Source organism: Pongo abelii, chromosome 4 (assembly GCF_028885655.2).
Source record: "Pongo abelii isolate AG06213 chromosome 4, NHGRI_mPonAbe1-v2.0_pri, whole genome shotgun sequence".
NCBI lineage: Eukaryota > Metazoa > Chordata > Mammalia > Primates > Hominidae > Pongo > Pongo abelii.
In genome coordinates, this window is record NC_071989.2 from 74,776,829 (window position 1) to 74,800,775 (window position 23,947).

Below are 23,947 nucleotides of genomic sequence, written 5' to 3' on the forward strand. Positions count from 1 at the left end.
AAAAAAAAAAAAAAAAGCAAAAATAGACTACATCAAATTTACAATTTTTGTGCATAAAATGACAAAATCAACAGAGTGAAAAATCGACCTATGAAATGGGAGAAAATATTTGAAAGTCACAGATCTGATAGGGAATTAATATCCAGAATATATGAAGAACTCCTACAATTCAACAACAAAAATACTCAACCCAATCAAAAAGTGAGCAAAGGACTGAAATAGACATATTCAAGGCAATATACAGATGGCCAACAATTATATGAAAAGATGGTTAACGGCACTAGTCATCAGAGATATGGATATCAAAACAAATAAGGTATCATTTCAAACCAATCAGGATGGCTACTAACCAAAAACAGAAAATAACGAGTGTTGGTGAAAATGTGGAGAAACTGCACCCTTGTGCACCACTGGTGGAACTGTAATATAGTACAACTATTATGGAAAACAGTATGGTGATTCCTCAAAAAATTAAAAACAGAACTACTATATGATCTACCAACTTCACTTCTGGGTATATATCCAAAAGACCATGAAAGCAGGGTCTTGAAGAGATATTTGTACACTCACGTGCACAGCAGCACTATTCCCAGTAAACCAAGAAGTGGAAGCTACCCAAGTTTCCATCAACAGATGAATGAACAAACAAAATGTGGTATACACATTGTATTAGTCCATTTTCATGCTGCTGATAAAGACATACCTGAGACTGGGAAGAAAAAGAGGTTTAATTAGACTTACAGTTCCACATGGCTGGGGAAGCCTCAGAATCATGACAAGAGGCAAAAAGCACTTCTTACATGGCAGTGGCAAGATAAAAATGAGGAAGAAGCAAAAGCGGAAACCCCTGATAAACCCATCACATCTTGTGAGACTTAATCACTATCACGAGAATAGCACAGGAAAGAACAGCTCCCATGATTCAATTACCTCACCCTGGGTCCCTCCCTAACACGTGGGAATTCTGGGAGATACAATTCAAGTTGAGATTTGGGTGGGGGCACACCCAAAATCTCAAGCATATCATTCTGCCCCTGGCCCCTCCAAACCCTGCCCCTACAGCAAACTTTTGCCTAGGCTTCTAGGTGTTTCCATACATCTTCTGAAATCTAAGCAGAGGTTCCCAAACCTCTATTCTTGACTTCTGTGCACCCACAGGCTCAACACCACATGGAAGCTGCCAAGGCTTGGGGATTCCACCCTCTGAAGCCACAGCCCGAGCTCTACGTTGGCCCCTTTCAGCCACAGCTGGAGCAGCTGGGACTCAGGGCACCAAGTCCCCAGGCTGCACACAGCAGGGGACCCTGGGCCCAGCCCATGAAACCACTTTTTCCTCCTGGACCTCCAGGCCTGTGATAGGAGGGGCTGCCATGAAGGTCTCTGACATGGCCTGGAGACATTTTCCCCTTGGTCTTAAGTATTAACATTAGGTTCCTTGCTACTTATGCAAATTTCTGCAGCCGGCTTGAATTTTTCCCCAGAAAATGGGTTTTTCTTTTCTATCGCACAATCAGGCTGCAAATTTTCCAAACTTTTACGCTCTGCTTCCCTTATAAAACTGAAGGCCTTTAACGGAACACAAGTCACCTTTTGAATGCTTTGCTGCTTAGAAATTTCTTCCACCAGATAGCCTAAATCATCTCTCTCAAGTTCAAAGTTCCACAAATCTCTAGGTAAATGCCACCAGTCTCTTTGCTAAAACAGTAACAAGAGTCACCTTCATTCCAGTTCCCAACAAGTTCCTCGTCTCCCTCTGAGACCACCTCAGCCTGGATTTCACCGTCCATATCATTATCAGTATTTTTGTCAAAGTCATTCAACAAGTCTCTAGGAAGTTCCAAACTTTCTCACACTTTCCTGTCTTCTTCTTAGCCCTCCAAACTGTTCCACCCTCTACCTGTTACCCAGTTCCAAAGTTGCCTGCACATTTTTGGGTATCCTTTCAGCAACGCCTCACTCTACTGGTACCAATTTACTGTATTAGTCCATTTTCACGCTGCTGATAAGGACATACCCGAAACTGGGAACAAAAAGAGGCTTAATTGGACTTACAGTTCCACATGGCTGGGGAGGCCTCAGAATCATAGCGGGGGGCAAAAGGTACTTCTTACGTGGTGATGGCAAGAGAAAAATGAGGAAGAAGCAAAAGCAGAAACCCCTAATAAGCCCATCAGATCTCATGAGACTTATTCACTATCACAAGAATAGCATGGGACAGACCGGCCCCCATTATTCAATTACCTCCCCCTGGGTCCCTCCCAAAACGTGGGAATTCTGGGAGATACAATTCAAATTGAGATTTGGGTGGGGACACAGCCAAACCATATCACACATGCAATGGAATATTATTCAGCTTTAAAATGGAAGAAAATCCTTTCACATGCTACAATATGGATGAATTTTGATGACAGGCCAAGTGGAATAAGCCAGCCACAAAAAGGCAAATACTGTATGATTACACTTATATGAGGTATCTAGTCAAATTCATAAGGGAAAAATACAATAGTGGTTACCAGGGACTGATGAGAGGGGGCAGAGGGGAATTGTTTAAAGGGTATAGAGTTTCAGTTCTACAAAATGAAAAATTTCCGGATATCTGTTTAACAATGTGAATATACTTAACACATTTTTAAATGGTTGAGACAGATAGTAAATTTTTTATTATGTGTTTTTTACTACGATAAATAAATGTGGCATATCCTCACAATGAAGTACCTTGCAGCTGGAAAAAGGAACAAAAAATGTCACTTTATACTGCTACAGAGTGATGTTTAGGATGTACAGTTAAGTAAAAAGAGCAGGAAAAAAAGTGTGTAAGGTATTCCACCTTTTAAATCCAAGTGGTGTGCATACAAATATATAAACATATGTCTCTATACTTTTTAAAATGATGACTAAAACTAAGAAAAAATTCTAAATGATTTTCTATGGGGAATGAAGTAAAAAGGGTAGAAGGAACCAGCATAAAAGCTAGATTTCTCTGAATAAACCTTGCTTTGAACATTTGACTCTGGATCACATAAACATTTCACATAATTGTGAAAACATAATTAAATTAAAAAAAAAACAGCCCCTAAAAATAGAAAGCAAAATGGTACACATGAACACTTTTTAATCAGGGAGAACCCACTTTAAAAGAGGTTTAAATATATCAACCAAATCCCAACTATGAAACTTGCTTGGATTGTATCTAAAATAAAGCAACCATTAAAAATTTGTTTTGAAAACAATCTGAGAAATTTGAATACTAACAATAATTGATAATATTAGTGAAAATATTAGAGATTCATTATTAAACTTTTTTTGTGTAATAATGATATTTTGGCTTTTTTTTTTAAGTGATGGGAATTCCACTATATTTCCCAGGCTGGTCTTGAAGTCTTGGGCCAAGCCATCTTCTCACCTCAGCCTCCTGAATAACTGGGACTATAAGGTATGCCACCATGCCCAATTATGTTTGTTTTGTTTTGTTTTTGAGGCGGAGTTTTGCTCTTGTTACCCAGGCTGAAGTGCAGTGGCGTGATCTCAGCTCACTGTAACCTCCGCCTCCTGGTTTCAAGTGATTATCCTGCCTCAGCCTCCCAAGTAGCTGGGATTACAGGCATGCACCACTACACCAAAAATTTTTGTACTTTTAGTAGAGATGGGGTTTCTCCATGTTGGTCAGGCTGGTCTCAAACTCCTGAACTCAGGTGATCCACCCGCCTCGGCCTCCCAAAGTGCTGTGATTACAGGTGTGAGCCACCGCACCCGGCCCCAGTTATGTTTTTAAAAAGAGTCCTTATCTTTTGGAGATACACCCTAAAATATTTCATAGATGAAATAAGATATTGGGATGAAATAATATGATATTAGGATTTGCTTCAAAATACCCTGGGAGATTGCAGGTAGAAAAAGGAGTAGGTAAAAGGGGAGATGAAATAAGTTTATAATTGCTCAAGTGGGTGATGGATACAGGAAGATTCATTTTATATACCATATATATACCATTTATATTTTCTTATTTTTACTTTTTTAAATTTAAAAATATGGCACAGTTCACAAATTTGTGTGTCATCCTTGCACAGGGGCCATGCTAATCCTCTTACTCCAATTTTAATATATGTGCTGCCGAAGTGAGCACACCATTTCTATTTTCCACTGATAAAAGTTTTCTTAAGAAGCCCCTAATTCATGAATTTCATGGTTGTCTCTTTAAGGTGATTATCATGAAACGTAAATCAATTATGATTTGTCAGAAAAAATACCTAAAAATAAAGTATAGTACATTACCTTTGTAAAAGTGACAGGGATGCTGGCATCCAACTGAATGTGATCTGCAACTTCTGTAAACTGCTGCTGCTGTTTCTGCAATGTTTCCAGTAACCTTGTAATTTCCTGTTTTGCCAAGACAACTCTACAATCATCCTATAAGAGGCAAAACAATATTTCTTATAAACTTTTTATAAGAAATAAGGAAAAGAGACTTATATTACCAACTCACAATAAAAGCAGTTTTAACATTATAGCAGTCAAAGTTAAATGTAAATTTGACAAGAATAATAATTGGGCATTAATAAATAATTTAAGGACCTAGCAACAAAAGAATGGATAAATTGTAGCATATAGATAAATGGAACACTACATCACAGTGAGAATAAACCATAGCTACACGTGATGATAGAAATTTCACAAACATAATGTGGAGTATAAGAAGACATGGCATGGAGAATTCATACTGTATGATTTCATTTAATTACCAAAACAACCAAAATTAAGATATACATTAGAAGTCAAGATAGTGGTTTATCATGGTAGGAAAGGCAGGTAGTGGCCAGAAATGAGTATGAGGGAACTACTGGGGTACTGACAATGTTCTGGTACTTGATCTGAGTGCTAGTTACACATTAATGATCAGTCTGAAAATTCAGCCAACTGAATACTTATGCATACATTTCTATATCTATGTTCTACGTCTATAAAAAGTTTAAAAAATAATTTCAGATATACATGTATTCATTTAAAAAAATAAAGAATACAGGTCCACTCCTCAAAGTCAAGAACTTTCCAGTTTCTTCAATATTATTCCAGACTATCTATACATATACCAACATAGTCTTTATATGAAAGAGATCTCCAAATAATATGCAAGCTCCATGAGAATGGTAGTATTATCTGTTTTTGCTCACTGTTAGATACTCATGTTAGTTGACAGCAATTCCACTGTTTCAGTTGTTCAGGACAAACGCTGAAGTCATTATTGCTTTCTCTTTCCCACATGCCCTACATACAATCTGTTAACAAATCCTTTTGACCATCCAGAATCTGGGCACTTCTAATCCCCATTATCCAAGCCACTATTACCTCTCACCTGGAATTCTACAACTGCTGCTTAACTGTTGAATTCCTTCCTTCCATTTTTGCCTTCTTTCAATCTATTTTAGACACATAGGCCAGAAAAATCCTTTTAACACATAAGATTAAGTCACTCTTCTACTCAAAACTCTGCAATGGTCCTCCTATCCCAATCAGTAAAAGTTGAAGTCCACCCAGGCATGGTGGCTCACACCTGTAGTCCCAGCACTTTGGGAGGCCAAGGCAGATGGATCACTTGAGCCCAGGAGTTTTAGACCAGTCTAGGCAACATGGCGAAACTCTGTCTCTACGAAAAATACAAAAAAATTAGCTGGATGTGGTGGCTTGCCCCTGTAGTCCAGGCTACTCAGGAGGCTGAAGCAGGAGGATCACTTGAGCCCAGGAGGCAGAAGGTATAGTGAGACGAGACTGTATCACTGCACTCTAGCTAGCCTGGGAGCAAGACCCTGTCCCCAACCCACTCCTCCTGTCCCTGGCCAAAAAAAAAAAAAAAAATTCAAGTCCTTATAATGCCTCACAGGGCCTTCCTTACATATAATTCTCTATTAACCTCTGATTTCAGCTCCTATTACTCTGTCCTTCGCTTATTCTACTCGTCAAGAGGCCTATTTTCCTGTTCCTCAAACATACCGGGCATGCTGCCCTAGGGTTTTTGCTATAAACATTTCCTCAACTAGAATGTTCTTCTCCCAGTTATGGCCTGAACGAATTCCTTCAACTTTTTACTTGAATCTTTGCTCAAATCTCACCTTCCCTCAATAATGCTTACCCTGACTACTCTACTTAATAATGCAATCTGCTGTACAAACAGAAACATGTAGTTGCAGAATTCTTTTTTGATTAGCTCTCAGGACTTTCTAACATATAGTATAATTAACTTACTTAGATATGGTTATGGTTTATTGCCTGTCTTCTTGCTAGAATGCTAATTTCACAAGATTATGGCTTTTTGCTTATTGTGTCCACTGATATATTTTAAATACATGGCATATGTTAGGTACTCAATACATATTTGCTAAATGAATAAATATTCAGCATCCCATATCATGCCAAGAACTTTAGATGATGCATAATTTGTTTAGAGTGGATGGATGATTAAATTATGTTCTCAGAAGTGAAGATCAATTTGTGATGTTCCATCCATTCCTCTGTTCAATTTTCTCTGTAGTGGGAACTTTAAAGAACATTGGTTAGTATTCTGTAGTTATAAAATAGAACAAAACTAATAGGTCCATATGAAAAATGAATCCAAGACCTTGATTTTTTTGCATTAACATAGATAATACTGTATCATTAAAAATTACCAGTTGATATGGTTTGGCTCCGTGTCCTCACCCAAATCTCATCTCGAATTGTAATCCCCACATGTCAAGGAAGGGACGTGATTGGATTATGGGGGCAGTTTCCCTCATGCTGTTCTCATGATAGTGATTAATCATGACATCTGATGGTTTTAAAGTGTGGCACCTCCCCTTTGCTCTCTCTCTCTCTTTCTCTCTCTCTCTCCCTCTCTCCTGCCATCTTGTAAACAAGGTGCTTGCTTCCCCTTCGCCTTCCCCCATGATTGTCTAACTTTCCTGAAGCCTCCCCAGCCATGCAAACCTGTAAACTAAGCCCCTTTCCTTTATAAATTACCTAGTCTCAGGTAATATCTGTAGAGCAGTGTGAAAATGGACTAATATACCAGTCATTTTGGCACAACACTTCAGAAACTCTAAAACACTTAAATATTTCAGTAACTATGAACATACTTTTTCATAAAATAAATATGAAAATACTTTTAAGTGTTCAAGTAAATATGATTTAGGACACGACTCCACTCTGATTTTGCTGTGTAGCTTCATTATCCGCCATGAGTTAAACATGTATTTATTAAGCTCTTTCTATCTAGATGCAAATAATTTAGTGACACAAAGATGAACAAGATGCATCAAAGATGAACAAGGTGAGCATCTAAAACACATAGGCATATTGTGTCACTCAAGGTCAAATCGGAAGACACAAATCACACCATTATTTGAACAGAAAGAACTTAAAATAAAAACTGTTAACTAGGTGTAGTTATTAACTAGGTAGCTAAAAGGATAAAAGGAACTCTGAGGTATTATGGAGGTAGCAATTGTATGAAATAACATAGCTACCACTTCCAGTGCTGAGGGAATAAAAGGAAGAGGTTAGAATTATTAAAACTTAGAAACTTGCAGGAGTGGCTCATGAAGCTGAAACTCAAACCTCCGAGAAGGGTGGTCTCCTCACATGAGTAACTATGCCCCCTCTTGACAGTACCTAACATGGGCCCAGCTGGCAACACAATTATGAGGTCTGTAGAGTTCTAGCCCTAGTATCACAAAATAGAGGATAGAAGAGTAGGTTTGGAGCTGAAAATCAACTTAATAAATAGTATACATATCAACTGTTATAATTCAGTGTGGTAAGGACTAAATGATAACCCAAGACTGATGAGGCTATAGACTGGCCACTCTCATGTAAGCGTAATCAGATATTTAAGAGAAAAAGCTCTACAATGGTAAAAGGCTTAGTCTACAATGATTTGAAATCAACACAATTATTAGCAATATATCAGTGAAGATAACACAGACTGCAGCTTTTCTGAAATTCCTAGGGCAATAGTTATTCTTATACCTCACACTTAACGAAAACAGATCAAAACACAAATGGGTAAAGCTGACATTTGTGTTAGAATAACTGAATCTCATTTATTTAAAAAAGTAAGTCATCTGCAAACTGGGTAACAAATTGCTAATGGTATCTCAACCATCACAAAACATACGTTTGGTCTAACAGTGAAGAACCACTGAATTACAGCAGAGGTAGGTAGAGAGGCACTCAAAAAATGACCAACAAATAGAAAGCTTCAAAGAAAGGCAAATATTTAAGCTGGACCTTGAAGGAGAAGGAAGATTTCCACTATTAGAAAAGAGAGATATACGCACTCCAAGCAGAAAAAAAAAAAAAAAACTACATATATGCTTGGCAAAGAAGAGTAAAAGGATTTGGCATAACTGAAGATAGGCAAGAAGTCAGAAGGCCTCAAGAACCCATGGCTTATGGTGGGGAGGGCACATGAACGACACTGATAATTCCACACTAGTGAAATAATTCAAGGTTGCAGACCATTTCCTAAGCACAAAGTTACTGCATACAGCAGACACAAAATATTAATAAAATACACTAATGTATACCTCTGGTAATTATCTACTTAAACTTACAACTAAGTACCTACCCACATTTAAACTATCTACCTGCTGCAAAGTCTTTTCACAGTGGAGGCAGGCTGCGGAAACCTCTGACAACAAAATAGTCATATCTTCTTGTTGCTGCCTGAGCCAAATCAATTTTTCACGAACATGAGCATCAACAACACTTAGAGCCATTTCTTCTTGACGACACAGAGTTTCATGTAGATCATAAAAATAAGCTCGAATACATGACCGGGCATTCTCTGCAGTCCCTGGTACCTAAGAAAATGAAAATAAATTTTAAGCAACTATAATGTTAATAAAGATTTTACCTGTGAAATATTTAAAATTTCAGTCTAGGCAACATGGCAAAACCCTGTCTCTACAAAACATAGAAAAAATTAGCCAGGCGTGGTGGCATGTGCCTATAGTCCCGGCTACTCAGGAGGCTGAGGCGGGAGGATTGATTGAGCCCCAGAAGTCAAGGCTGCAGTGAGTGGTGATCACATCACTGCATGCCAGCCTGGGTGACCGAGCAAGACGTTGTTTAAATACCATGTATATTAAATTCCAAAATATAAATCTCCACGCTAGATCTTTCCCCTAATGCACAGACATTGGAAATTCAACTGTTTATAAATGACATCTCAAGCAAAATGGAATGCCCAATCTCCAGTCTCCCCTAATCCCAAACCTAATTGCCTCTGTCTTGGTAAATGGCAACTCCATCCTTCAGGATGTTGAAGCAAAAACAACTGGAGTCATCATTATCACCTCTCTTTCATAGCCCACTAGTCCCTCAGCAAATTCTGCTGACTTCAAAATACACCCAAAATCTGATCATGCCTCATCACCTCCAAGTTACCTATCCAATCAATATTAACAATTAATCACTAAGACCTATCTATTCTACTTATTTAAAATCTCAAATCCATTGACTTGTGTCCACTCTCACTACCCTAGTGTATTATAGGCCATAAACATCTCTAGAATTTTAACTAGAAAACTTTAACAACATCCTAATAGGTCTACCTGCTTCCAATTTTGTTACTCCTCCAATTCATTTTCTACATTTAAAACAATCTTTCTTAAGGAAAATCTGATTATATCATTCCTATGTCAATTCTTCAATGGCTCATCACTGTCCTTAAACTAAGTTCTGAACTCTTTAACACGGCTGACAAGATCCTGCATGATTTGGCTTTGAACTCTCCATATCCTCTTTTCTTGTCATGTCCCATTCAATACTTAAAGCTCTAACTACAGTGAGCTTCTTTAAGTCTCTACAATATCTCCAATCCTCACTTCCAAACATTTTAACATATTGCTCCCTTCTTGGGACAACTCATTCCCCGTTCTGCTCTTTTCCCTGACTGAATTTCTTCAAATCTCAGTTTAAACATCATTTCTTCTATAAGGATTTCTCTGACCTCCATAAATCATTGCCCCTGTTTTGTGATGCCAAAGCACCCTGTACTTCTCTTCCATAAAATAGTTACCATATTTCAAACTCTGTCTTTTCCATGATGAATGAGTTCCTGAAAGACAGAGACTTTTAAAAAACTTTCTAATGACTGGAGCAATACTGGCAAATTGTAATTGCCCATTAAATACTTAGTAGAAGGTGAAAATATGAAAAATAAAAAAGAATGAGAAAGTGAAGAAGAAAAAAAATCCATACATGTTCTGTGTGAGCCATTCCAATTCCATCTTCCACGATTTGTTCTCCTCCTTCAATGTGCTGCACAATTCCAACTAATTTTCTGGAATAATCTGAGATTTCCTCTGTGAAGGTCCGTATGCAGTGAGCCATATCTAAAATTGATGCTCGGATCTGATTAGCTTCTGGTTCCAATACTGAATGCTATAAAATGTAACATAATTAGAGAAAAGAACTCATAGTATTGACTAATAATATAAAAAAACTATTTAAATCCCTATTAATACAAAAAAGCATCAGCCACAAATGACTTTTATGACACAGAAAAATACTAATTTACTTTCACTCCTTTATAAGAAAACTGTACTGCAAAGAAGTAATTTAAAATTTGGAAGTCCATTTATTGCTAAACAAGAAACCAAGAGATTATCTCTAAAATTATATCCTAAGTAAGAGCTAACAGATATAAATATTGTCAAAACAATCTGGTGCATTATGAAAACATGCAAGCAAACAGAATGTTTGTTTCCTGCTCGAAAGCTATTTTTTTGTGAAGAATCATGACACCTCTTTGAAGTTTTTTTTTTTATAACATTCAGAAATTAAATATCTCATTTATTTTCATGCTACCAAACCCAATCATTCATCACTTAACTCTTCTTCAATCCCTACTTTCAGAATAAAGAACCAGGTCAGTGAAAACGAATACTGAGCTGGTAAAGTAGCTACACTGATCCAACTGATTAATAATTAAATTCATACCTTGTGACCTTGGTGTTTTCCATATTCTTTGCAGACACAGCACATGAGTGGGCTAGTTTGACAACCTTCTTCCAAGCAAACAAACTCAATGGCATGCACCTGGTGCTGAGAGCACATGGTTTTCTCATGAGGTTTATCAGCTAGAGGAACTCGCCTGTGCTTTGCTAATGTCTTTGTAGAATGAGTAACTTGAGAACACTCAGAGCACAAATGAGTTGCACACACAGTGCAATATACAGAGGCAAGGTGAGCTTCATCTTCATCACAACGAATGATGCTCTGATAAACAAAAAATTAATGCCTTAAAATTGAACCCAATCAGTATAACATGACAAATTTTTAAATATAGAATCCCATAATCTTTTTTGCTTAACTGAACAATATTTACATATGAAAATATATTGGTCATTAAGAACGAAGGTCATTCAATACTCATCTGAGAAGCATTCATTTCTACGGGTAAGAAGCTATTTCCAAGATTAACTGGCCAATATATGTTATGAATTTGAAGCCAAAAATAAAACTATTCTCATAGATTCATATTCAGTGCAAAGATCTCTTCCACCAAATCCCCTCACTTTACACAAAAGAAACTAAACCATAGAGAAGTCAAAAGTCTTTTTGTAAAACTACAAAAATCTGATATTAAATACATCCCCATAGCTTTAAATATTAGTTGTCATGATGATGTATAGGAAGGACAGAAGCATAAATGCTATTTAGAAAATGTAGGAGTATGCATCAGAATTAGCTGTAAGCTTTTAAAAACATAGCTGTCTGGAAGAGAAATTCTTATTTCAACAGGTTGTGGATGAACCCTAGACTTGTATATATTTTTCTAATTATACACCATGTATTTTAATAGCTCCACAGGTGAGTCTATTGCACAATCACGGCAGAAAACCACTGATTTAAGCAAATAAAAAAAAAATAGGCTAGGCTCAGTGGCTAACATCTGTAATCCCAGCACTTTAAGAAGGCTGAGGCAGATGATCACTTGAGGCCAGGAGTAAGAGACCAGCCTGGCCAACATGGGGAAAGTCCATCTCTACTAAACATCCAAAAATTAGTCAGATGTGGTGGTGCACGCCTGTAATTCCAGCTACTCAGGTAGCTGAGGCACGAGAATCACTTGAAGCCAGGAAGTGGAGGCTGCAGGGAACTGAGATCACGCCACTGCACTCCAGCAAGGGTGACAGAGTGAGACTCTGTCTTAAAAAATAACAATAAACAAATAAATAAAACCTATATGTAAGCTTCTAAATATTATTTCTAGTTTTCAGGAATTATAAAAAATAACTAATTATGAAATAATTACTTTTATTTCAAGTAGATAAAAAATTACATGTCAGATAAGAATGCTTTGAACACTTTTACTCAATATTAAAAGGCCATAATTGGAAGGGGAGAAATTTAGTATAAATTTTTTCAAAAATAAAAATGTTTAAATACATCAATGGTGTTATTCTTTATCACATTAAATAAAAAATGAATCCAAAGTGGAAGAGTTTTGTTTGCAATTATGAGAAATGAACATAATTTTATGTTCCATAAATTTTATGTACCATAAAAATTCAGATCTTCTGTTTCCCAGACCTGACAAATAAATAAATTATAAATTATAATGTCAACATTAGCTAACAGTAATGTCTTTTGAAATAAAGATTGAAGATTTAGCACAGAAAGAACTGCATAACTTTTAGAAAACAGTGTTGCAGTTTGAAATTCATTTCACTGATTCACTTTAGTATAAAGAAATCATCATCTAATAAAAGAGAAGCGAAAGCAATCCGACATTTTTTTTCCTTGATACAAAATATGTGGTTTGCAAGCTGATCACCAAAATCATTAACTGATATTTACTCCAAATATATTTTTATCCATAACAGCCTACGAAAGCCATGTCCTATAGTACATATGTGCAGCTATGTAAATAATACATAAGTGCTAAAAATATACTTTTACATTATTAAAATCCAGTGTTCATGGATTCTGATATTTACTAGACATCTACCTGTATGGGTAAAGACAGTACATCTATACAAAGTTTAACCTTTTCTTGAAGCTATAACAGTAACAATTCCCTCAGAAGCTACTGCTATCTTTAAGGCATTTTTCCTTCTGTATTAAATGGCCTCTTACATCGAGTTTTTCTTTCTCTCACTGAGTTTTACTGTTGACTAATTTACTTTTGCATCCTCTGCTCTACTGTTGCTTACATATCTTCCTTACTATTCCATAATCTTCTTCCTCTTTTCACTTTATTCTTGGTAGAACTGAATTATGATAAGGAAAAAAAAGTTCACACATAAAGCATAGTTTAGGCATAGGATTTTCAAATAATTCTAGTTTTTTCTCTTGGGAATAGTGTTGGCCTTCAGAACTGTAATGTAATGAGAAGCTGTGTTTCCAGAAATTTACCTGCTGAAATAAATGAGGTAATATTGTGCTAATAATGGCATCTATTAAAAGAAAAATTCATGCTCGTAACAAATATTTCACCAAGTATGATCAATACCTCTCCAGATATCCCAATGGATTCTTCTGCAGCTCCATACTGACCAATAGGCCCATTCTGCAGTCGTTCCAAAAGCTCCAATAAAGCAAAATTTTTTTTCAATCCCCAGACACCTGAATCGCCTAGAATAAATATAAAAACAAAAACTAAATCTAACAAAATGGACTATTAATCATTTTACCCATACCTCAAAAGTAATTTCTAATACATATAGTTCAGTAGTTAATAATGTCTAAATTTTTAAAATTCAAATTTTCCCCATTTTTTAATACCAAAATAATTGCTTTGTTAATACTCTCTCTTAAAAAACAGAAGAATCCTTCAGCCTTCCAAGTAGAAACACACTTTAAAATTTATTATTTTTCGGCCAGGCGCTTTAGCTCACGCCTGTAATCCCAGCAGTTTGGGAGGCTGAGGCGGACAGATCACTTAAGGCCAGGAGTTCAAGACCAGCCCGGTCAACATGGTGAAATCTGGTCTCTACTAAAAATACAAAAATTAGCCAGGTGTGGCATCAGGCGCCCATAATCCCAGCCACTCAGGAGGCTGAGGGACGAGAATCACTTGAACCCGGGAGGTGGAGGTTGCAGTGAGCCAAGATCACACCACTGCACTCCAACCTGGGTGACAGAGCAAGACTCTATCTCAAAAAAAAAAAAAAAAATCTAGATACGCATAAAAAAATTATGGTGGTAAAGGCTGCACAACAATATGAATGTACTTAATGTCCCTAAACTTAGAAATGGTTAAAATGGCAAATTTTATGTTATACATATATTTTGCCACAGTTTTAAAAAATTATTTAAATCTCTTTTACTTTTTTTTTTGAGATAGAGTCTTGCTATGTTGCCCAGGCTTGTGTGCAGTAGCATGATCTCTGCTCATTGCAATCTCCACCTTCTGGGTTCAAGCGATCCTTGTGCCTCAGCCTCCCAAGTGGCTGGGACTACAGGTGTGTGCCACTACGCCCAGCTGATTTTTTTGTATATTTTGGTAGAGATGGGGTTTCGCCATGCTGGTCAGGCTGGTCTCAAAACTCCTGGCCTAAAGTGATCTGACTGCCTCAGCCTCCCAAAGTGCTGGGATTACAGGTGTGAGCCACCGTGCCCAGCCTATTTTTCCATCATTTAATTTTACAAGTCCTATTTTGTCATTGACTTTTACTATATATGCTAAAACAAGCATTTTCAAATACTTTTTGCAGCAACCTACCTTAAGTAATACATATAACATTGTAACCCAGGACAACATACACACTCTTCCTGAACCTATGAATAAAAGTCAGATCCTTTAGCAGAAGGAATATTTGTTATGGTAAACTCCTATGCAACAAATAACATCTGATATAGCTGCCACCTAATACATATTCATTAAATGAATAAATATATAAAAGGTTGATGGAGTCATTGCCTGCAGGGCTCCCCTTCCTCCTGGCTCTTAAAAAAAAAAAAAAAAAAAAAGCCATTCTGTGTTGTGGTTCTCCCAAAAAAACTGGACTGAACATATCTATCCTCAGCCTTGCCCCTAGAAGGCTTTCTCCTTAATTTTTAACACATATTCTACAACAAGCTGAGTTCTATCTATTTACATAAAGGTTAAGAAGTACACTAAGTGATCATTTAAAAATACAGTCTTGACAATTTTCTAAATATCCAGTCACTATATAACGAATATATACAAATAAACTTCTAGCATTATTACTAGGTAGTGCCTAATATTTATCACTTAATTCTGTAAGTGTCAAAACAACTCTATAATCTCAATGGCTTAACACAACAAAGATTTATTTTTTGCTCATGCAACATCTCAGGGATTAGGGAAGACAAGAGAGACTCTGTTCCCCACTGACCACAAACAGGGACACAGGCTACCGAGCCTCCAACCATCTGGACGACCTCACTGTAGCAAGGAGAAGAATTTACTTTGAAAATCACAAACCTTCTCTTATTAACTTCTACCTGGATGCTAACACTTCACTTCTGCTTACATTTCACTGATCAATGAACATCACACAGTGATGTGTAAGAGGGCAAGGAAGTGTAATTTCACCATATGAGCAGAAGAAAATCAGGAATATTGCTGAACAGTATTAATAACTACTCACATTCTTCTTGGACTAGAGACAAATTCTGATTCAGGATTCAGAGAAGTCAGAGAGGAGGATGGATGTATTCAGTCTAGTTCCCTGTCATAAATTTCTAGTTTTGTTAAACATTGAGGATAGTAACTCTTCACATTGTGGTATTAATGTAGAGAAGGTAAAGTGCTCCTCAAAAAGGTAGAAGAGCCAGGTGTGGTGGCTCATGCCTGTAATCCCAGCACTTTGGGAGGCTGAGGTGGATCACTCGAGGTCAGGAGTTCGAGACCAGCCAGGCCAACATGGTGAAACCCCATCTCTACTAAAAATACACAAATTAGTCAGGTGTGGTGGCAGGTGCCTGTAATCCCAGCTACTCAGGAGACTGAGGTGGGAGAATCGCTTGAACACCGGAGGTGAAGGCTGCAGTGAGCTGAGATTGCGCCACAGCACTCCAGCCTGGGTGATGGAGTAACACTCTGCTTTTAATTAAAAAAAAAAAAAAAAAAAGGTAGAAGAAAGGTTCTATTCTCTATTTGAAAAACATTACTATTTCTTTAAGCATAGTTTTTTTGTTTGTTTGTCTGAGACCGAGTTTTGCTCTTGTTGCCCAGGCTGGAGGGCAATGGCGTGATCTAGGCTCACTGCAACCTCCATCTCCCAGGTTCAAGCGATTCTCCTGCCTCAGCCTCCCGAGTAGCTGGGATTACAGGCATCCACCACCATGCCTAGCTAATTTTTACATTTTTAGAAGAAAAGGGGTCTCACCATTTTGGCCAGGCTGGCCTTGAACTCCTGACTTCAGGTGATCCACCCGCCTTAGCCTTGCAAAGTTCTGGATTACAGGTGTGAGCCACCTCGCCTGGCCTAAGTATAGTTTTATATAAAGAAATAGTATGATATCTGCATATCTCACAGAATAAAAGACCAAATAAAAGTACAGAGACTTTCCCAATCCCTATTATTTCTTGGCTACTGGTAAGTTAATGCTATCTATAATGTTATTATTGTCCTGTATTAGTTGTCAGGCAAATAGACTATTTATATACATCAAAGATCACCAAAACCTTAAAAATCCTTTTCTTTCTCCAGAAAATATTTTAAAACCATGTTTCTTAGCATTTCAAAGTCTTCCAGCCTAAACTTATAGGTACTCTTGCTTCCTTTTTTGGTGGATAAATTATTTTGAATGTGTTCCACTTGAAAAATAGTATGAATATATTAAACTGTCTTAGATAGTGCAACTGACCTGGAAAAAAAAATGGCAACCTTCAACTCTTTTGGAGAAAACTCCCTTATCAAAAAGAGTAAACTTACAGAACTTATGTTTGTAAAATAACTGTTCAAATGTTACTAAATGCTATTATTTCCAAATCTGGTACCTGAAAATAACTTAGTTTGAAATATATAAAGAAAAGTTTTAAAAGTATACAGAAAACTGCAAAAAAAATCCACAAACCCTTCAAATTCATTTTAACAGAAAATAAAGAGTAATTATCACAAGCTACAAACACTTCTGTCCTTGATATTAGTAATAAAAACATGCTGAGACTCAAATGACTTATCTGTATTTTCATTATTGGCTTATTTATTTGTAGAGAAAACACTGTTCTATTGGGTTTATGGCTTCAGGCAAATGATTCACTCTGTGATACACATTCTTATTTATTTGAATCAGGGTAGCACGTTTTTCTCAGGTGTCTTAAAGCTCTTTACAGATAAGTATTGAATATAAATATCTCAGAAGATAAAATAAAATTAGTAACTAAGAGTGAGATAGTTTATAGCTTGAAGATTATTGACCTTAATAGAAACTTAGGCTTTCTGAAACTTTCTGGGAATTTTATCCTTCTAAAAATCAAGTGGAAGGAAATTGTTTTCTATGACATTTGCATTACATGAACAATTTTCAATCTTAAATCCATACAAATACTTTTCCTACCTAGGTCTGTTACTTGTCGATCAAATGGGCAACGGATTGCTCTTCCATGAAGAGGTAGGCGAGTGAGACAGTCATGACAGACAGTATGGCCACAAAGCAAAAGGCGGGGAACTTTGTCTCCTTGCAAAGAAAAGACATCTTCACAAACTCCACACTCTAGCACCTAATATTTGAAAAGGAAGGATGTGCTCTTTAAACAATTTTAAAAGCATACATATTTTAGGTATATAAGAAAATTCACCTAATATATTGAATCAACATTGTTACTTTATTCGTCTATGAAAAAAACTATGTAGGTTGTAAAATCTTACATCACTTTTAAGTCATTCCATTTCACAGACCCTGTCAAAATTATATCATAATGAAATATCTTTGAAATACTAAGTGTTAGGGGCAAAGATGCTGCAAATTAACATCTTTGTGTTATCTTTTGAAAATTATTATTTCAGTCATTACATCTGAATCTGTACAAACAATATGTAATTCTACTGAAGGTGGGTTCTTAAGCAATTTCTCTGCAACTACCTAACCCATCATTAATTTCAACACTAATAAACTATCATTAATTTCAACAAAAATAATCTAAAATATGTGCTGAGATAACAATTACCCCTGTAAATGATAAAGAACTTAAGAAAAGACTACAAGTAACTTTCAAGTATCTTCTACTATCTAATGTACATTAAATAATACAAAGGCAAAAAAGCAATCATCTTAAACTTAAATTTCAATTCCTGTTCTCTATCAATAAATATAGCTCTGAATTAGAAACTAGTTTGTCTTTCTAGCTCTAGTTACAGACACATGACTTGCACAAGGCTACACAGTCAGTCAAAAGAAAGGCCATTTATCAGCATATTCTGATTCTCAAGTCCATAAGTTTATGTTTTACAAATAGTCAACAAATTGTATTTATAGCAATAAAGCATTTTCAGCACTTATTTCTAAGTATATTTGTAGTGTTTCATACCTTGCATTAATTTTTTAAAAATACCCACACTGTACTATTCAATCATACCTCAAACTCCTGTCATTCAAGACCTGCTACATCTGGTCCCTGTCCTATTGCTTCACTGCCATACTCTTCTGACCCTATGCTCCAACTATATCCAACAGCTTATAGTTCTCAGAACATGAGAAACTGTTTCATGTCTCTTCATGCTAACACTGAGGAAAGGACTATACTTGTCCTTTGGGCCCCCATGTACTCTGTATAAGCATCTACCGTAACACCCAGAACACTTTAATACCTTGGTCTTTTAGCCCGTCTTTCCCTGTTGGACCAAAGAACCCTCAGGAACTGGGTATTTTAAATACCAAGTACCTACTGCTTACATAAAGTCCAGTAAAATAATTTAAAAACAATTAAGCTCACCATCATCAAACACACAACACAAGGTAAAAAACAGAAAACCCAAGGCAGAAATCAGACTAAATCTACTATGATTTTAAACCTAACTCTACAATTAACTTGGACTTAGTGCTTGAGATGCAAGTATCTTTCACCATACAGTGATAATTCATAATTGCTTTGCATCTTATTATGGTTCAAAAGAAATTTAAATTTAGTCCTTCAATGTAAATAAGGGTTTAGGAAGAGAAAAATGAATAAAAATAAGAAACATAACATTGTTCACAGAAAAGAAGATGAAAATTCTTTACGTGAAAAGATGTTCAATCTAACTCATAATAAGAAAAATGCAAACTAAAGCTAGGCACAGTGGCTCATGCCTGTAATCCCAACACTTTGGGAGGCCGAGGCGAGTGGATCATCTGAGGTCAGGAGTTCGAGACCAGCCTGGACAACATGGTGAAATCCCATCTCTACTAAAAATACAAAAAAAATTAGCCGGGCATAGTGGTGGGCGCCTGTAAGCCCAGTTTACTCAGGAGGCTGAGGCAGAATAATCGCTTGAGCCTGGGAGGTGGCGGTTGCAGTGAGCCAAGATCACGACAACACACTCCAGCCTAGGTGACAGAGTGACACTCAGTCTCAAAAAAAATAAAGAAAAATGCAAATTAAAGCTACATCAAAATACTTTTTTCAGATTAGATCAAAAATGTTGGTAACACTTTGTTAGTGAAGGTGTGGGAAAGCAGACCCTCTCATACATTACTAATTGCTATGAAATGTTTATTGAGCAATACAGCTTCTATGGAGGGCAACTTGTCAATACTTAACAAATTTAAATAACTCAGTAATTCTAGTTGCAGGAATTTATCCTACAAGCATATTAGACACGTGTGACAAAATCTGTATGTTATTCCTTAAAGCATCATTTGCATTAGCAAAAAATTGGAAACAAAGTAAATATACATCAATATCAGCTTGGAAAATAAATTGTGGCACATTCATAATACTATAAAACTATACAGGATAGTGAGAAAGATGAAGTTTTTCATGTATACACAGAATGATTTCATATGATTAAAGCAAAAAGAAAAATAATAGGATATATTCATTTTTGCATAAAGGTGGGGAAAGAGCAAATTTTTTTTATATTGTTGTATAAGCGTACTGTCTTCCCGGAAGGATACATAGGACACCAGTAACATTGGAACACTGGTTCCCCATGAGAAAGGCAAACAACTGGGGAACAGCTATCCATGTATAATTCCATCTATTATTCATATATACACATACTTCAATTTATCCTACATTTTTTAAAAAGGGGAAAGTTTCACGTTATCAAATTCATTTAGGCCAGGCACCGTGGCTCACACTTGTAATCACAGCATTTTGGGACGCCAAGGCAAGAGGACTGCTTGAGGCCAGGAGTTCAAGACCAGCCTGGGCAACACAGCGAGACCCTGTCTCTACAAAAAAAATCAAAAACTGAGGTGGGAGAATCACTTAAGCCCAGGAGGTCAAGGGTGCTATGAGCCATGATCGTGCCATTGCACTCCCACCTGGGTGACAGAGTGAGAACTTGCCTCAAAAAAAAAAAATTCAATTAAATATAGAAAAAATATTCACAGGCCGGGCACAGTGGCTCACGCCTGTAATCCCAGCACTTTGGGAGGCCAAGGCGGGCAGATCACGAGGTCAGGAGATCAAGACCATCCTGGCTAACATGGTGAAATCCCATCTCTACTAAAAATACAAAAAATTAGCCAGGCGTGGTGGCGGGCACCTGTAGTCCCAGCTACTCGGGAGGCTGAGGCAGGAGAATGGTATGAACCTAGGAGGCGGAGCTTGCAGTGAGCCAAGATTGTGCCACTGCCCTCTAGCCTGGGCGACAGAGTGAGGCACTGTCTCAAAAATTCACAATAGAATTTGATATAAAATAAATGCAACATTTTATAAATGCTGTATTATGATACTCTAATAAATTAAATTTGTTTATGACAATAAACTCCAAAGAACCATATTAAAATTGTTTAGTTCATTTCAATCCTGAATCTCTGATCCCATCACTATACAAGATTTAAAAGAACTTCTTTATGCTGTTAACGTATTTTTCAAAAAGCACTAATAAAATTCCATTGATTAGCAAACCAAACACACATCCAAAAATAAAGTTACTAGACTATTTTGCATCAACTCGGTAAATAATACAGCAAGAAAATATTTCCTCAGTATCTATAAATAGGAATTGTGGTTAACAGCAAAAAGCCCTAGATAGGAAAAAGCTCTTAATTTTACACTTCAAAAAATGCCCAAAAAGCTTCAAACTTATTACTTGTAAATCAAACTGTAATCAATCAGATTATATTTTATTTTATATTGTTATTTATTATTATTTTATTATTTTTTTTGAGAAAGGGTCTCACTCTGTCAGCCAGGCTGGAGTGTAGAGGCCTGAGCATGGTTCACTGCAGCCTTGACCTCCCAAGCTCAGGCAATCCTCCCGCCTCAGACTCCCAAGTAGCTGGTACCACAGGCATGTGCCACTACGCCTGGCTAATTTTTTTTAATATTATTTGTAGAGGTAGGGTCTCACCATGTTGCCCAGGCTGGTCCCAAACTCTGGGGCTCAAGCAATCCTCCCACCTCGGCCTCGCAAAGTGCTGAGATTAAAGGTGTGAAACTTTCTGTGATACATTTTTAAATGTCAGTTATTTCACAATATCAGATTTTTTATCTTTTATTTTTCAGATGGAGTCTCACTCTGTCGCCCAGGCTGGAATGCAGTGGCACAAACTCAGCTCACTGCAACCTCCGCCTCCTGGGTTCAAGTGATTCTCCTGCCTCAGCCTCCTGAGTAACTGGGATTAACAGGCCCACATCACAATGCCTGGCTACTTTCTGTATTATTAGTAGAGACGGGGTTTCGCCATGTTGGCCAGGCTAGTCTCGAACTCCTGACCTCAAGTGATCCGCCCACTTTGGCCTCCCAAAGTGCTTCCCAGGCACTTTGTGCTTTACAGGCGGGTGCCACCGCGCCTAGCCACAATATCAGATTTTTATGTTACCGTTTTCCTCAATGATAAAAACCATGTCATTATCAACTTGTTCACAAGCAAAAGGCCATTTTACACAGTATTAGCATTACATACTTCAACTTTTACCTTCCAATAAATACTTCTTGCTTTCATCTATAGAAATGACAGTGAGGTTTTTTTAGTTTATGCTACTGTACCTACTACAAATTATGGCATGAAGATTTTGTCAGAAAGGACTATTTTATGGCACATTTCAGGAACATTTTACATGTTAAGATGAAAATGAACAAGGTGAGCCTCCAACGTATCAAATTCTGTGCTGTAACAAACTGGAGTTACATCAGGCTTTGGTACACTTTTGAGACTGTAAGGCAAACAGGGTAACAAAAAAATAGATACTGCAATGATACCCATTCCAATTATGAAATAAAACTTAAACTTCAAGTTAATTCACAAAGTACTCTGCAAGTATTCTCTACTTAGTAAAAGCACAATTCAATAAATAAAATCTCAATCACACAACATGCCTAATAATGAGAGCTCCTTTGCATATCAGATATGCTGTGTACCTGTAGAATAACTTCATTAGTACCTAAAAGTCATCTGAATCAAAAACCACCAATATTGACTGATACTAAATTGTGGGAAGAAATGTCTCATTTGCTGTTATATAAAACCAACATTATCTGAATAATCATAGGTGTCTACTTTTCAAGATGTTAAAAAAAACTTCATATACTACCTTGATCAGTAATTCTTAACCCTGGTTGCACATTAAAATAACTTCTGGTAATTCCTAAAATATACTGATGTCAACCTCATCAGAACTGGAGGAGGAGTGCATCAGTAGTGTACTAAAACTCCTCAGTGATCCTAATATGTAGCCACGAATGAGAATTATCAATCTCTTAGATTAGAGATGCTCCTGAAGGTTACTTTATAAACCAATGAGATCAGTTCTCCCCTCCAGATCTTTCCGTGCACAACAGTGGAAGGGAAAAATGAGTGCCACATATTTCAAATGATTTTTTAACAAATTCATTCTGGAGCACGTATACATGGTAGAATCTCAAAGTTCGAGCATAAGAAAATTCATAAACTCTATCGTTAATGCCCAGCTATGACAATGTTGCAGACTTGTGAAAAGTGTTAATAGACTGTACTACTAACAGGGGAGAGGGCAGCTCAGCCAATAACAGATGTCTGATTACAGACGCAGTAGAACAGCGAAAAGTACAGACTTTAAAGCCGGTCAACCCGGGGCTCTGCCAGACACTGTGTTTACCTAAACCTGGGTTTCCTCCCTGTAAAATGGGAATTAACATCTACTTCATAAGTAGATATTAACGAGCTAAAACACCTAACGTAGTACGTAGTCACGATGATGATGACTCAATTTATAATACTAAGCCAATTAATGTCTGTTGAGTTTAACTAGAAGCAGAGGACCTGGAGAAAAGACCGGTCTAGGTCACTGCCACTGGCCCGCAAGCTCCTTTTCACAAATGTTCCGATGATGACATGTCATGAGCAGAAGACCAGGCAATTTCAGGCCATAGGAGAGAAAGGATGCAGAGGAGAGGACGAGACTTGTAACGCCAAAAGGGGCCCAGAGGCCGCGCATCCCACCTATCGAATCCTGGGCCGCGGCGATGCCGCCAGGTCTCCAGGATGAACCGAAGGGAGGCCGATGGTGGAGAACAGAGCACGCAAGGTCCCTCACCTTCACTACAGCTGTCCCCCGGCTGCCCTGCCGGCCACTGTCTACTCCCGCTCCAAGCTTGTTTACAACCAGGGTAGCCATCCTCGCAGGAGCAGCGCCACAGAAACAGCCTTCAGGAGTCCTCAACTGAGAGGCGGGGTTGAGCCACCTACCCAGAGGCCTCTGCGCACGCCACCGGCGCACAGGCGCAGTAGGATACTAGGCGCCGCTTAGCCAACTCTTACTCCTCCTCCCTGCGGTCGTGGGGTGCTTAATTGCACAGCCTCGCGCATGGGCACTTTTGTTATTTTTCATTATGTAGTCTGCAGCTGCTGGAGGAAAGAC

The 23,947-nt window shown here is 37.4% G+C and overlaps 1 protein-coding gene and 1 pseudogene across 2 annotated transcripts in view; both read right to left on the reverse strand.

Moving 5' to 3' along the window:
* The window catches only part of TRIM23 (tripartite motif containing 23), a 39,345-nt gene extending 15,592 nt beyond the window's left edge, over positions 1-23,753 (reverse strand). The window contains exons 1-8 of one of the 2 annotated variants that reach the window (XM_054556415.2): positions 23,624-23,753; positions 17,515-17,677; positions 16,341-16,439; positions 13,496-13,617; positions 10,978-11,256; positions 10,237-10,419; positions 8,619-8,834; positions 4,273-4,407 (exon numbers count right to left, since the gene is read on the reverse strand). In XM_054556415.2, the coding sequence (XP_054412390.1) occupies positions 4,273-4,407; positions 8,619-8,834; positions 10,237-10,419; positions 10,978-11,256; positions 13,496-13,617; positions 16,341-16,439; positions 17,515-17,677; positions 23,624-23,704 (1,278 nt within the window). In that variant the 5' untranslated portion in view covers positions 23,705-23,753. The remainder of the gene's footprint in view (positions 1-4,272; positions 4,408-8,618; positions 8,835-10,236; positions 10,420-10,977; positions 11,257-13,495; positions 13,618-16,340; positions 16,440-17,514; positions 17,678-23,623) is intronic. The other variant, XM_009240756.4, reaches the window with a different exon arrangement.
* Positions 4,023-4,123, reverse strand: LOC112133546 (U6 spliceosomal RNA; annotated as a pseudogene).
* Positions 23,754-23,947: the final 194 nt, after the last annotated feature.